This window comes from Gracilinanus agilis, chromosome 1, assembly GCF_016433145.1.
Source record: "Gracilinanus agilis isolate LMUSP501 chromosome 1, AgileGrace, whole genome shotgun sequence".
Classification (NCBI taxonomy): domain Eukaryota; kingdom Metazoa; phylum Chordata; class Mammalia; order Didelphimorphia; family Didelphidae; genus Gracilinanus; species Gracilinanus agilis.
This window is the reverse complement of record NC_058130.1, coordinates 97,323,255-97,337,559: the sequence shown is the minus strand read 5'-3', so window position 1 is coordinate 97,337,559 and position 14,305 is coordinate 97,323,255. Positions and strand designations below refer to the sequence as shown.

Genomic DNA, 14,305 nt, shown 5'->3' with positions numbered 1-14,305 from the left:
TACTGTATAGAAAAATGTGGTTCGTCCTTCATGAAGCTTACCATCCAATAGGATAAATACTTATAAATAACAGTAATACAAATGATACGTACACGAGAGGATTTTAACAAAACAGTGTTCAATTTAATTCAACAATTGTTAATGTTATTGTTAATGTTAACAATAATTGTTAAAACACCTAAAATGTGCCTTTTCACATCTAAATCCTATGGCGTTGCAAGGAACTGTGCTAGGTACTAGACAAATAAGGCAGGCCCAGTCCTCAAAAATACTTATATTTTGCCAATTAATGTCTAGTTGCTTGTGGCACTGCTTAAGATGCCATGTAACAATCTTGCAAGACTGAAATTAGAAATTCTCACTTTTTTTTTTTTAATATTTTTTTAAACCTTTAACTTCTGTGTATTGACTTATAGGTGGAAGAGTGGTAAGGGTAGGCAATGGGGGTCAAGTGACTTGCCCAGGGTCACACAGCTGGGAAGTGTCTGAGGCCGGATTTGAACCTAGGACCTCCCGTCTCTAGGCCTGGCTCTCAATCCACTGAGCTACCCAGCTGCCCCGAAATTCTCACTTTTAAGAAAGGTATTGTATATAATAATAATGGAATCATGGGAATAATAATAATAATAATGGGGAAAGCCCTGAATTAGCTTTGGAAGATCTAGCTTGGAAGGTCCTAACTCTGCCATTTGCTACTGTCATGTCTCCAAGAGTAAGTCACTTCATCTGTGAGTCTGAGTTTCTTCCTCTGTAAAATGAGGATAATTATACTTGTACTATCTACCTCACAGAGTTTTGAGGAAAACACTTTGTATTATATACAGCAACAGAATATTGTTTGAAGAATTTGTTTATGTCAACCTCCAAAAAAAGAACGAATAAATAAAAACAAGCATAGTTTATATATATGTATGTGTGTGTATACACATTATATATATATATATATATATATATATATATATATATATACAGACACACATATCTTTTTGTCAAATGATGCCTTCTCTAGTTTGAGGAGAGGAGGGAGTGAGCGAGATACCTGGGAACTTTAATGTAACAAACACAAATTTTTTTAAAAGAAAAGAAAACACTTTGTAAACTATAAAGCACTATAGAGGCAGAACTGTAATCAATATCATTAAAAATTATACAACGTGAAGTTAGGTCAATCCCTGATGCAGTGACTAGTCTCTGCTACATTGAGTTATTCTCTTACCTGGTATCAATCAATCAATAAGCAATAAGGGCTTACTTTAGACAGTGTTAGCATATACAAAGAAGAAAATGAACCAATCCCTGCTTTCAAGGAATTTAAATTCCATTTAACCTATTTACATATAAAAGTATATACAGAATAAATACAAGGGCAACAAGATAAATAGTGAAGGAAAGCATTAGCAGGGGAGGGAATCAAGAAAGATTTCCTATAAAAGATGATGTTTTTGTTGCATCTTGAAGAAAATGAGGGATTCTGAGATGAGAAGTGTGTTCCAGGCACAGTGAATGGCTAGTGCGAAGGCACGGATTTGAGACATGGAGTTCTTATTGGTAAGGAAGAAAAGACTATTTTGACTAGACCATAGAGTATGGGAAGAAGAGTAAAATACATTATACCAAGGCTGTAGAGATAGGTAGGTGCCTATTGTGAAAGGCTTTAAAAACTAAACAGAGGGGCTTATATTTTATTCTAGAGGTAATAGAGAGCCATGGTATTTATTGAATAATGGAAGAAAAAGATAGATTTATGCTTAAGGCAAATCCCTTCTGAGGTTGTATGGAACAAAAAAGATAGATTTATGCTTAAGGCAAATCCCTTCTGAGGTTGAGGAGGGGTCAAATACCTTGGAGGTAGCATTCCTAACCCCCCTCCCCAACACTATCCCAACACTCCCAAGTTTAGCCCAAACCAGATTAAATGTAATGGAGAAATTTTTAACTAAATTGATAACATTACAATGAAACCCAAAGAATATTAATGTGTGTTTTTCTAAGTCAATGTGCCTGCAGGGTTAGACACCTTTGCTATGGAAGGTGGATTGGATAGGAGTAAAGATTTGAGGCAGGGGAGACCAATTGCAATGGTTCAGGGATGTGCTCATGAAGTCCTGAACTAAGGTGGTGGCTATGTGAGTAGAAAAGATTGGGCATGAGAGATGCTGTGGAGGTAGGTAAGTTCTGGACTCTCAAATTCAATGAGAAAAACAGGTCATACTGACTTATAAGAAATGATCCCCAAACTCAGAGGCTAGATTTTAAATACAGCCTTGATTCATTTCCTTAAAATTGAAAAACAAAAACAAAAACAAAAACAAAACAGGGGTGTAATCGTAGAATACTATGTCAATTATGATTGTTTTCTTGTTTTGTTTTGTTTTTGCTGCTCCCAACATATTTTCCTTTAAAAAAAAATTCCTCCAATAAAAAAAAGAAAAAAAATTGCCAGCAAGAGGACACAGCTGAGCTATTTTGCAATAATATTTGCCCTAATGCAAAGGATAAAAGAATTCTCATATCCAGATTATGAAGTGGGAGGCTAATGGAGTGCTAAGGAAAGAGCATGAAAGCCTGTCCCTTTTTCCTCCCTCGTAGTAGAAAGAGCACTGGGCTTAGAGTTAGAACAACTGGACTGAATCCTGACTTTGATAATTTTTCATTATTTAACACTGGTAAATCACTTCACAATCCTGAGATTCAGTTTCCTTGTCTGTAAAATAAAGATTATAATATTTGCATAAAATGAGATTTCTAAATCAAAGAATTAGAGAAGATTTGAACTGGGAAAGTCTTTGGCAAGTCCTAAATTATATACCTGAAGACTTCCTATGTTAAAGGTACTCTGTGGGCTATTCCCATTTCTGCCTTCAGGGAGCTTACTATCTAGTTGAGAAAGACACATAAAAAGTTAACATTACTAGGCATTAAAGTAATGTTTCAAATAAGCGAGATAATATAACAATTTGGAAGAGGCAACTATGGACTGAAATGACCAGGAAAGATCTCTCTGGGAAGGTGATAGTTAAATAAGCCCTTGAAGACAAGATGCTATAATGTTACAAATTTAAAGTACAATGAATGTTCATGGCCTATTCAACAAATCTTTTCTGAGTACTTATTGTATGTAGGACTTAGTGCTCTGCACCCTGAAGAGTACAAAAATTAATGACATGTTCTCTGCCCTAATGTTGAATTAATTACTCACACACATCCCCAAAAGAAAACCTTCCTTTCACCAACAGAAATCAAATGATTATCTCAATAGATGCAGAAAAAGCCTTTGACAAAATACAACACCCATTCCTGTTGAAAACACTAGAAAGTAGAGGAATAGAAGCAATCTTCCTCAAAATAATAAACCACATATATTTAAAGACATCATCAAGAATCATTTGCAATGGGGACAAGTTAGAAGCTTTCCCAGTAAGATCAGGAGTGAAGCAAGGATGCCCATTATCAACACTTGTATTTAATATTGTACTAGAAACTCCAGAGGTTACAATTAGAGAAGAAAAAGAAATTGAAGAGATTAAAGTAAACAATGAGGAGACTAAACTATCTTTGCAGATGATAGGATGGTCTACTCTTAAAGTATCCTAGAAAATCAACTAAAAAGCTGATGGAAATAACTTTAGCAAAGTTGCAGGATACAAAACAAACCCACAAATCATCAGCATTTCTATACATTTCCAACAAAATTCAGCAGCAAGAGTTAGAGAAACTCCATTTAAAATCACTCTAGACCAGTGGTTCCCAAACTTTTTTGGCCTACGCCCCCTTTCCAGAAAAAAATATTACTTAGCACCCCCTGGAAATTAATTTTTTTTATTTTAATAGCAATTAATAGGAAAGATATATGTATTAATGTTTCTACTTTTTTTGTAAAATATAGTAAAGAAAGGTGTAAATTAGAAACATTGAACTTTGAAATTATGAAACTATTGAACTCAGAATAGAATATAATACAAAAAAAGTTAAAACATTTGAAATCATCTTAATTAGAAGGATGAACCTGGTGTGCTGCTACCAATTTAGTAATCCTCGGCTCTATTTTCATCAGCAGTAATCTTAAATCACCGCGATTGACTATTTGCAATTGGTTTTTTTTATTAATAAATTGGTTATCATACTGAATCCACATTCCACTAAATATGATGAAGGAAATGCAATTAAGAACTTTTCAATTACAGCCCATATTTCAGGATAAGCCGTAGGGATCTCTGTTTGCAAATGCACCTGTGGCCATCACCGCTCCCCTGGATTGCTGCAGCACCCACCAGGGGGCGGTGGCACCCACTTTGGGAATCACTGCTCTAGACAATATGAAGTATTTGGGAATCTATCTACCAAATTTCCCTATTACTGTCAAAGGTAACATCATCCTCCCAGCCCCTCAGGCTCATCACCTAGGAGTCATCCTCAACTCCTCACTCTCACCCCTTATAGTCAAACTCTTGCCAAGTCCTATTGATTGTACCTTTGTAACATCTCTCACATGCCCCCTTCTCTTCTCCGACACTATCACCACCCTGGCACAGATCCTCATCACTTCACACAAATTTTATTCCAATAGCCTGTTGGTGGGTCTCCTGGCCCCAGGTCTCTCTTCACTCCAGTCCTTCCTCCATTCAGCTGTCAAAGTGATCTTTCTAAAGTACAGGTCTGACAATGACATCGTTCTCCCACCCAATAAACTCCAATGGCTCTTTTTCACCACCAGGATCAAATATGAAATCCTGTGTTTGGCATTCAAAGCCCTCCACTGTCTGCCTTGACCCTCATCTTTCCAGTTTTCTTATACCTTACATTCCTCCAATCCAATGACACTGGCTTGCTTTCTTAAACAAGACCACTCCCATCTTCTGACTCTGAGTATTTTCACTGACTGTCCGTTATGCCTGGAATGCTCATCTCTGCCTCTGAATCTTTCAGATTCCAGCCAAAATCCTACCTTCTACAGGAAACCTTTCTAGATCCTTTTTAATTCTAGTGCTTTTCCTCTGTTGATTATTTCCAATGTATCCTGCATAGAGCTTGTTTATAAATGGTTGTTTGCATTTGTCTCTCCCATTTGATGGTGAGCTCCTTGAGGGTAGGTATTATCTTTTCCCTTTCTTTGTATTCCCAACACTTAGCACAGTGCCTAACATAGAAAGTGCTTCCTAAATATTTATTGACTAGCAAAACCTACAGTCTAGTAGTGGGGCATACCAGTGCACAAATATATATATTGCAAAGTAGCATGTCCTAAGTCCCCATGCAAACAGGGCATTCCAGACAAGGGAAAGATCACTTCCACCGGTGATGTCAAGGAAGGAAGGCTTCACGAAGAAAGGGCCTTTCATTTCATCATGAAGAGGACATCAGGCAGACGGAGAGAGAGAGAGAGAGCCGAATTTCCCATTGCCACCTTCTCTCTATTCTCTCTGACCATTTGTAAAATTGTGATGTATATGGATCGGGGGTGTGCTGGAGCCAGCTCCTACTGGAGAGAACCAGTTGTTAAATTTTCAAGGTGAGCATTTACACCTCAGAAACTGGCTAATTAAAAACCAGGATTTGACTGATTGATTTGTTGATTTCTTGACTTAAGAATGTGATGGAGTAAATTTTAATAATGCAAATTAAATTTAAAAGTGTGTCCTATGTTTTCAGAGAACTGGTTGTTAACACATTTACCACTGGACAGAGCAAACACAGATGTATTCAAATAAAGATTTCTCTCCTAAAAACTGAAAGTAGCTAAAGGTCAACTAGCAGAGGGTAGCTACAATATGTTTCATCTCTGTGATAACTAGAAGATGAGGACTTAGGGGAAACTGGGTCAGTATGAGATGCTTAGCAAGACGGGCAGAAAACCCATACTATAGAAGGAAGTGTTAAGGGGAAACAATTAGAGATCTGAAGCTTTATACTCAACTCCTACAAATATTAGTTCCTAGAATGTCAGAAGAGGTGCTTAATAAATACTGGCTGATTGATTGAAGGTAAAATTAGATCTTTTCTCCCTTACTGCCAAAATGCTAAAGAGGAAAATCAATTTTGCTCCAGATCCATGAGATTGTCTTGAAGCTAGGTTATTCACATTTGTTCATCAAATAATTTTGCTGTTCCTGTATATACTAGTTCTGGTTCTGCTCACTTCATTTTGCATCAGTTCATATAAGCCCATCCAGGTTTTTCTGAAAGCATCCTGCTTGTCATTTCTTATGACATAGTAGTATTCCCTTATAATCATAACCCCAACATGTTCAGCCATTCCCTAATTGATGGACATGCCTTCAGTTTCCAATTCTTTGCTATCACAAAAAGCAACTATAAATATTTTTGTTCAGATAGGTCTGGGGACCATTTTTTTTAAACCCTTAAATTCTGCCATGGAATCAATACTATGTATTGGTTCTAAGGCACTTCTGCCTTAGTGGTAAGGAATAAGCAATGGGAGTCAAGTGACTTGCCCAGGGTCACACAGCTGGGAAGTGGCTGAGGCCAGATTTAAACATAGGACCTCCCATTTCTAAGCCTGGCTTTCAATCCACTGGGCCACGCAGCTGCCCCTCTGGGGACCATTTTTTTTTAACAACTGTTTCATAAATACTAGTTGGTTAGTAGCACTAGAAATATATTTTTTTTTAAGAAGGAAGAATTCAAGGCAGCTAAGTGGTACAGCAGATAAGGCACTGGGCCTGCAGTCAGAAAGATCCTGAGTTCAAATTTAACCTCAGACAACTTACTGTGTGATCCTGGGAAAATCACTTAACTCTGCTTCTAAAATATAATAAAATAATTAAAGAGAATTCCATTGGATCTCATGTTTAAACACATTTAGATAAAAATAAGTGCCTTTTTAAAAAGGTAAAATCATGTCCTGGTCCATATGACAAGACATTAATGTGATATTGATTAACAAAGGCATTGAATGTCTTATTTAGAGACAATATTCCAAAGGCAAATCCTTGTTTGTTTGTTTGTTTTTAATATTAAATGAAGCCTATCAGGTCACAATTGGGAATCATGGCCATGAATTTTAAAGAGCTTCACATTTTCATGATCTGTTTTCTATATCCATCTTACTGTTCAGTAGAATTTTTTCCTAAGTTAGGCTGTTTGCTGGTGTTGGATCTCCCTTTTTAAATTGCATACTCTCTATGGCATTGTTGTCTTTGGAAGTGGTAGCACATTTTTTCCCCCAATAACTTTGTTAATGTGCTGGAAAAGGTTGGAAAAGGTTGGAAAAGATTAAACATATGTAGTGAGAGGGGTTTTTATTAAAGAGAGAATTCATGGAATTTTCTAACACATACTTGATCCACATTAAAGGCACTGTATTGTTATGTTCTCTTTTTAGAATTAAATATCTCCAAACTTGAAGCTAGAAAGTCACCAGAATGGTAGTTTAGAAAAAGAATGTAACTACATGGGTTTTTAGGTTTTTCATTAAAAATATATAAATTGCCCATAGAATCTATGTGTTGATGACCAAACAAGAATTAATAAAATCTTGGTTATAAAAGGAAAAAAAGGAAAAAGCATCCATTTAGATAAATTCACTTGGTCCATGGCAGTATAAATAAATTCAATTAATAGTCATTATTGAGCATTTTCTGTGTTTTCAGAGGCATATCTATATGGTCTTTTTTCTTTTTGTTTCCCTTCTATAGAGGATGGTGAAGAATCTGGAGAAGCAGTTGGTTCTGCTAAAACAGGAACTAGCCATACATGACAGTCTGGTAAAGAATTCTTTGCCTCTGTTCCTCCTGGATCTGCCTGCCTGCCCACCTGTGGCCTACATAAGTAGCTGATGGGGAACTGCAAGACAGGGGAAACCTCTACTCATCAAGCTTTTGTCATTTCTGTTCTCTTTTCATGGTGTCTAGCGTGTTTTGTCTGCCCATCATTTTGAGCATCCAGAGTGCCCTCCTCCCTCTTAATGAGGGACATCTGCCACAGAATCCCTGGCCTAGCACTGGCACTTCTCATGCTGGTCCTCATGCTGTAGAGTCCCAAATCAAAGACCCTATTTCCTATTTGTAGCCTGGGAAAAGCATTGGATAGGATGCCAGAAAAATCCGATTTCCTCTTTTGGCTCTGTAACTAAATACAGAGAAAACATCTAATGCCGAATCCACTGGATTTTAGAGTTAAAAGAATTAAGTTCAAAACTCAGTTTTAACAGTGAACGGCTGTGTCTTGATACAGGCAGGAACTGAAGTTTTCAGGCCTCATGAACTGGCATCTCCTCCTTCCCTGTCCCAAGGCAAATAGAGTAAAGTAGTTTTTTTGTCTTGAGTTCATCATTGTTAATGAAATATTTTTCCATTTTAAGGCCAATCGTTCTATGGTCACCTATGACCCCATGGATGAAGTCCAAATAGCAGAGATTAACTCTCAAGTTCGCAGGTATCTGGATGGAACTCTGGAGGAAATCGACGTGAGTAGCATTTTCACAGAGCTGCTTGGAGGCCAGAGCTCTTGACTCACAAGCTGCTTAGCTAATAGATGGATTGGGGGCCTTCTCTAAATATTCCACGAGAAATTAGATCTCGTTATTGCCGTAACGCAGCTGCTTCCATGGAGGGGTTTAATTGCACTAGAAATGGTGAGTTTTCCAGTCAGCTCCTCTCCTGAGTAGGCCCATGCCAATACCTAAAAGGCTCCTCCAAAATCCCTTGCTGCATATTTAAGTTTCCTGGAGATTGGAGGTTGTGTGGGGCTGGGTGACAATGCCTTTACCTTACCAAGGGGAATAATGGTTCTTAGTTTTAAGGCTAATCTTCAAAAGCTAGGTCAGTACATGTATTATAATACACTCACATTAAATTGCCAAAGATGACCCAATCAAAGGCAAGAAAAAACTTAAATCAGGGCTTTAAAGAACAATGTTAAGTTTAAATTCCATCTTTAGATTAAGAGTAGTAATATCCAAAAATAACTAACATTAAACAATGGAATTTTAAACATTAATTTCATTGTGCTTTATTATTTAACTATATAACTATATAACTATATATATATATATAGTTATATATATATAAAACTAAAAGACATTTTTATTTTTTTGTTGTTTTTAACTCATGGAAAGAATTTTAACTATTGTTTTTAAGACATAAATATTAGGTTTTCCTCTACACCTAGGCAAGGCCATATCCACCAACTGGAAGAAAGGCTATATATATACATATATGTATATATATATATGTTCTTTTTACAAATGACATGAGAAGTAAATGGGTTTGCTTTAACACATACCCTTTTTAGGGTGACATTTGGCTTCATAAGATAAACTGTATTGCCTTAAAGCAGTGGCTTCACTGAAATTTCATGCAGATTCTAAGGGTCAGTTCTATTTTGACTTTGTACCTATCAGATTGCATTTTTCAAACTTAAATGCAAATCTGCTTTTAAAAAGATTCTTTTGTGCCTATCTGTAGTTTTAAAAACAAATGAATCTTTGTGCTAAGACATCTGTATCTATGAAATATATAACTCCAAATAATGTACTAATTAATTAGCTCATGGAACCAAATTTTTTTCATAAAGATTCAGCCTGAATATCAACTGCAAGTGGGCTCCAGATATACCCCAGTAAGTGCAATCTAACCTCTGTTAACATTTTCTGTTTCTCAGATCATTAACCTCCGACAGATCCAGGAGGTGTTTAATCAGTTCAAAATCATTTTAAGGTAATAATGGCCTTCTCCCCAATAATAGAGCACTGTGGAGGGAGGGTATGTGATTGCTCTTTTGGGCTTGGTTACCAAGTTGTTAGACTCTGTATCAGTTTTCCACTTTGCAACAGAGTGAGAACAATAATGAGTCCTGAATTATATTCTGAGTAATGCTTTGAGCTCATTGAACAATTGCATTCATTCAAAGAACATGTGTTAAGCACCTATTAGAAGGAAGATACTGTACTGGTTGCTATAGGCAATACAAAGATGAATGAGAGATTGTCCTTGGCATCATAGAGTTTACAAAGACAGTATTCTAACTGATCATTTCTTTAATATTATTCATTCATTCAAAAAAACATGATAGAAAATAATTTTCATATGGTGGAATCTTTCCCTTTAAGCACTGAAATGTTTTTATCTTAACATTTTTTTATTTAAAAAAAACTTCCTAAAGTCTATTACAAATGCAAAGAAGGCATTATTGTGGGGAAAAGGATGGGATATTTGGAAATGACTATGCTATAAGAACAAAAGGCATCAGTAAAACTTGTTTTAAAAAAAATAAAGTATAATTCATGCTGCCCTACCTTTTTATCAAGGATCTTGAGTGTAACAGAATATCTTTTAAAGACTCAGGATCATCGGATCATTACTGTGAGCATCAGTTTTGTTGTCTGGTTCTGCAATGCAGGGATGTCTAATGAGATCTATAGGGTGGCTTGCTCCCTATCCTAACTGGCCCTGAATTGCTGGTCTTTTGGGTTCTCACTCTGCTTTTTAGTGCCTGTCCCCTCCCTCAATTCCAGATTATTAATTGTCATTCTACTCTTTTGTCAATGGTATGTGCATATTAACTCTCCCTCCCCATTCTTGCCTTTAAAATTCACTGCTTCATATAGTGGTAGAACTAAAAGGACTGGAGTTCACTTTTTAGAATCTGCATGAAGTTAAGAAACAAGATAGACTTTTCTGTAACTTAATATGTACAGTCAGAATGAAAAGACTCAGAATGAGAAAGGCTGAGGTTTTTTTATACAAAGCTCCAGTTCTGGACTTATAGTGGCAATGGAAAGACCTCCAACTTATTACACTTTCATACCTATTCCAAATGATTACATCCCAAAAAGTATTTATATATCCTAATAAGCTATCATAGTGTGATTTTGCTTTAATATTTTTAAAAAGTCATTTCCATACTCATTTTGATAATCGAGCATGTAAGCTATTTCTTCTGTGATCTGAACTAGAAACCATTTAACAAATAGAATGTAATCGTTGTGATTATAAAAAACATATCCATAAATGTTGTAGTTAATAAGTAAATAATAGGACTCCAGTGTGGAGTCCCTTAAGACTAAGTGGTCCTAATGACCATAAACATGTCAACAACTACAGAGAGCCTGTACTTTTCCACTGCCCTGACTCATTCTCAGCCTGTGTATTCACAGGTTATTACATTGACCCCTGATTGGAGGAGGTTCCTGGTGACTGCAGTGGCTGAGTGTTGGACAACTAATTCCACCCTTCACCCAGTTTCTGGTCCCAAGTAGAAAAACTACTCCACCTGAGTCTGGCATCAATAACAATCCTGACTCTGATTAAGAATGCTGCCTCCCACATGTGGTTCTGATTGTTTCAACTAAACCCACCTTTAAGGTGATTTCCTATTCAGACCTCCTTCTGAGCATATACTCCCACCAAGGTCTCCCTACTGTACATATCTCCTTTATTTGAGTGACCTTGATTGGCTTTGTGTGGCCAAGTCTCTATCTGTGAAGAGAGAGGGAGAGAGAGAGACAGACAGAGAGAGACAAAGAGACAGAGAGAGAGAGAAATTAGCTTTCATTTTTGACTGCCTGCTGCACTGCATAGCAATAAAACTCATGCTTGCACTAGCTTTTTGAGTATCAATTTTCTTTAAATCCTCAAACCCCATGTCTTTGCTCTAATCCAAACTGAAACCAAATAGAGCAATGAATTTAGAAATGCACACTTGAGCTCAACCTTTGAGTTTGCCTTTTTTACCCTCTGTCCAAAGATTTCACTTTCCTACTCAAAACCCCTCAGTGGCTCCAAGTTGCCTAAAAAATAAAATATAGATTCCATAGCCTAGAACTTAATGCCTTCTACAATCTAACTCTCACCTTTCCAGATTTATTTCATTTTAATTCCCTTCATGAAATTGTATGTTCCAACAAAACTGAGCTATTAGAGCTCTCCTAAATTCAAGACTTTGAAAATTCAGAATTTGCCAACCGGCTCTGCCCGTATAAATTTTTGTCTTCCTTCAAGGTTCAGTTCAAGAACCTCTTTTGTCAAGCCATCCCTGCCCCTACAATGTTAGTGTTCTCTGCTTCAGTTTTCTTTATGCCATACTTGTTGGAGTCCATCTTGGAATTCCTCCATCATGCTCAGTAAAATATAAACCCTTGAGGACAGGAAACATTTTGTTTTTGTTATAATGCCTGACATAATAGGTTCTTATTAAATGTTCTTTGAATTGAATGCTATATCATTTGGTTGCATAATAGAAATATAGCATCAATAATAAGGTATCCAGTGGGTTTTTTACTTCAAACTTCTGATTTGATAAGTTTTCACGTTTTCAACTTGACCTCCAAAGAAAAGGGGCTCTTTCACTCAGTAACTTTTGTTGTTATTTCTCCAAAGCCAACAAGAACAAGAAGTGGAATCCAACTTACGTAGAAAGTACACCATGATAGACAAGAATGACTTTGCGACCATTTCTGCAGCCCAGAAGGTAGGGGTTTGCAGGGCTTCTCTAGGCTGGAACTCGTGCTTGAGATTCTCCATCACCAGAGCTTTTCCAGAAAAAAATGGCTTGCATTGGGGCAGAACTAGTGATAAAATAGGTAAGAGTTAAGATCCACTTTGGACTCCCAACAGGAGCCACACCCTATTAAAGAATTCATCTGAAAACATACATCAGTGATTAACTTCTGCAGGCCTACCCAGACGCTGAGGATTTTAGGAATTATGGCTATGAACTCAATTTACCATCCCCTAATCTTTGGGAAGAGGAAACCAATCAAACATGGGACAAGATTCTAATCTTTTCTTGTCTTTGGGATTGCCCTATTCAGGCTGGACTGGTTGATGTGGAAGGCAACATGGTAGGAGACACAGACGGACAGGGGTTTGGGCTTGGTCTTGCACCTTTTACTTCTAAGGTTATGAAGAAGGCCAAGGTCAAGAAGCCCTTCAAAGATTTTGGGTGAGTTACCTTATAAGGCTACTTTTAATGTTGCCTATCCATGTTGGATTTTCACTTTTCCCTGTTGCTCAAACTCTTGATTGACTTGCTCTCATAAGGAAAAAATTCCCTGGTTTCTTCCATTAACTAAGGTTTCTTGTGACTCTCTGAAAGTAGAGCTAATTCACTGTGGAAATTAAAATTAATGTGCAAAATACTAAATATTATATCTATAAATATTTTATTAATAATAAACTAACAAGAGAGACTAACTAAAAGGTACTAGCCAGCTCACTTCCAGAAACCAAAAAGAGAAAGAGGGAGGAGTTACAGCCAACTATATAACAATAACTTGACCACGCAAATGTGGAGGCACAAGAGAGATTAAAGGGAATTTTGGGAAAACTAAGGATTTATGGGGGATGAAGTCCAAGGTTCACAATCTCTATTTATACATACCCCCCCTGTGATCCTTTGGGAGACCAGCCTCCCCAATGGATCATAAAAACAATCAACAGATATATTGCAATAATTTGTGGATAAAAGGGGGGGAAAGGAACAAAATAAATGATTGCTAGATTAACAAAAGGCCAATTTGGAGGCAGTCCCCTTTGGCATGAAAGTATACATTCAAAACAAATGCTTTCAGCCCCTCATAGTTCAAATTCACATCCCAAAGTTCAATTCTGGATCTTCTTCTCGATCTGCAGTGTGTGGTCTCTGCAGGCATCTTCATGGCACCTTCTCCAAACAGGTTCATTGTCTTGGATTCTTGGAGGTAGCAAGTTCCTTATCCTAAAATTACTCAAATTCAAATCAAAGTTCACAACAATAATAAAGAACCCCTCCCCCAGGTGGATAATAACCCAAGGATCACGCAGGGATACATGGCTGAGTTATAAGGTATATGAATCAATTGCGAAAGAAATCAAAAACATAAGAAAAAATCCACATAAAAGAGAAAAAATAACTTGTGAATGAAATATAAAATGTCAAAGTCTAAAAAAATCTAAGTAAAGGAAAAATAAAACTATAACAGGTCCTTGAATCAGGGCCCAAATAAAGTGATTTAAGTAATTATGTACTTACCCAATCAGTAGCCAGGACTACAGAAAGTTTGCCACACTTATAAAAGACAGAAAAGGGACTAGAATATAGGAGCCAGAATGGTAGCCAGGATGAGGTGCTTGGATAGAATGTGGTTCAGAGGAAGTCCTGCATCTTAACATATGTTAAACATCGCAACCTCAAACCCCAAACAAGTTCAAGTCTGTGGAGATCTCTTTATCATCTCTGATAATCTGATGACAGTTTAGTTGATAAGGAAATAAGGACAGGACAAGGGAAATGTCTTTTACTTCATGCTTCCAGCTCTGGCTCCAGGAGCATGGAGTTTTATATATATATATATATATATATATAT

General features: G+C 36.8%; 1 protein-coding gene across 1 annotated transcript in view; it reads left to right on the top strand.

The window, feature by feature from the left end:
- KIF9 (kinesin family member 9) overlaps positions 1-14,305 on the top strand; it is a 74,543-nt gene that overhangs the window by 40,048 nt on the left and 20,190 nt on the right. Inside the window, exons 10-14 of the mRNA XM_044656993.1 lie at positions 7,656-7,724; positions 8,321-8,425; positions 9,622-9,677; positions 12,339-12,429; positions 12,773-12,903. Of these exons, the coding sequence (XP_044512928.1) occupies positions 7,656-7,724; positions 8,321-8,425; positions 9,622-9,677; positions 12,339-12,429; positions 12,773-12,903 (452 nt within the window). The remainder of the gene's footprint in view (positions 1-7,655; positions 7,725-8,320; positions 8,426-9,621; positions 9,678-12,338; positions 12,430-12,772; positions 12,904-14,305) is intronic.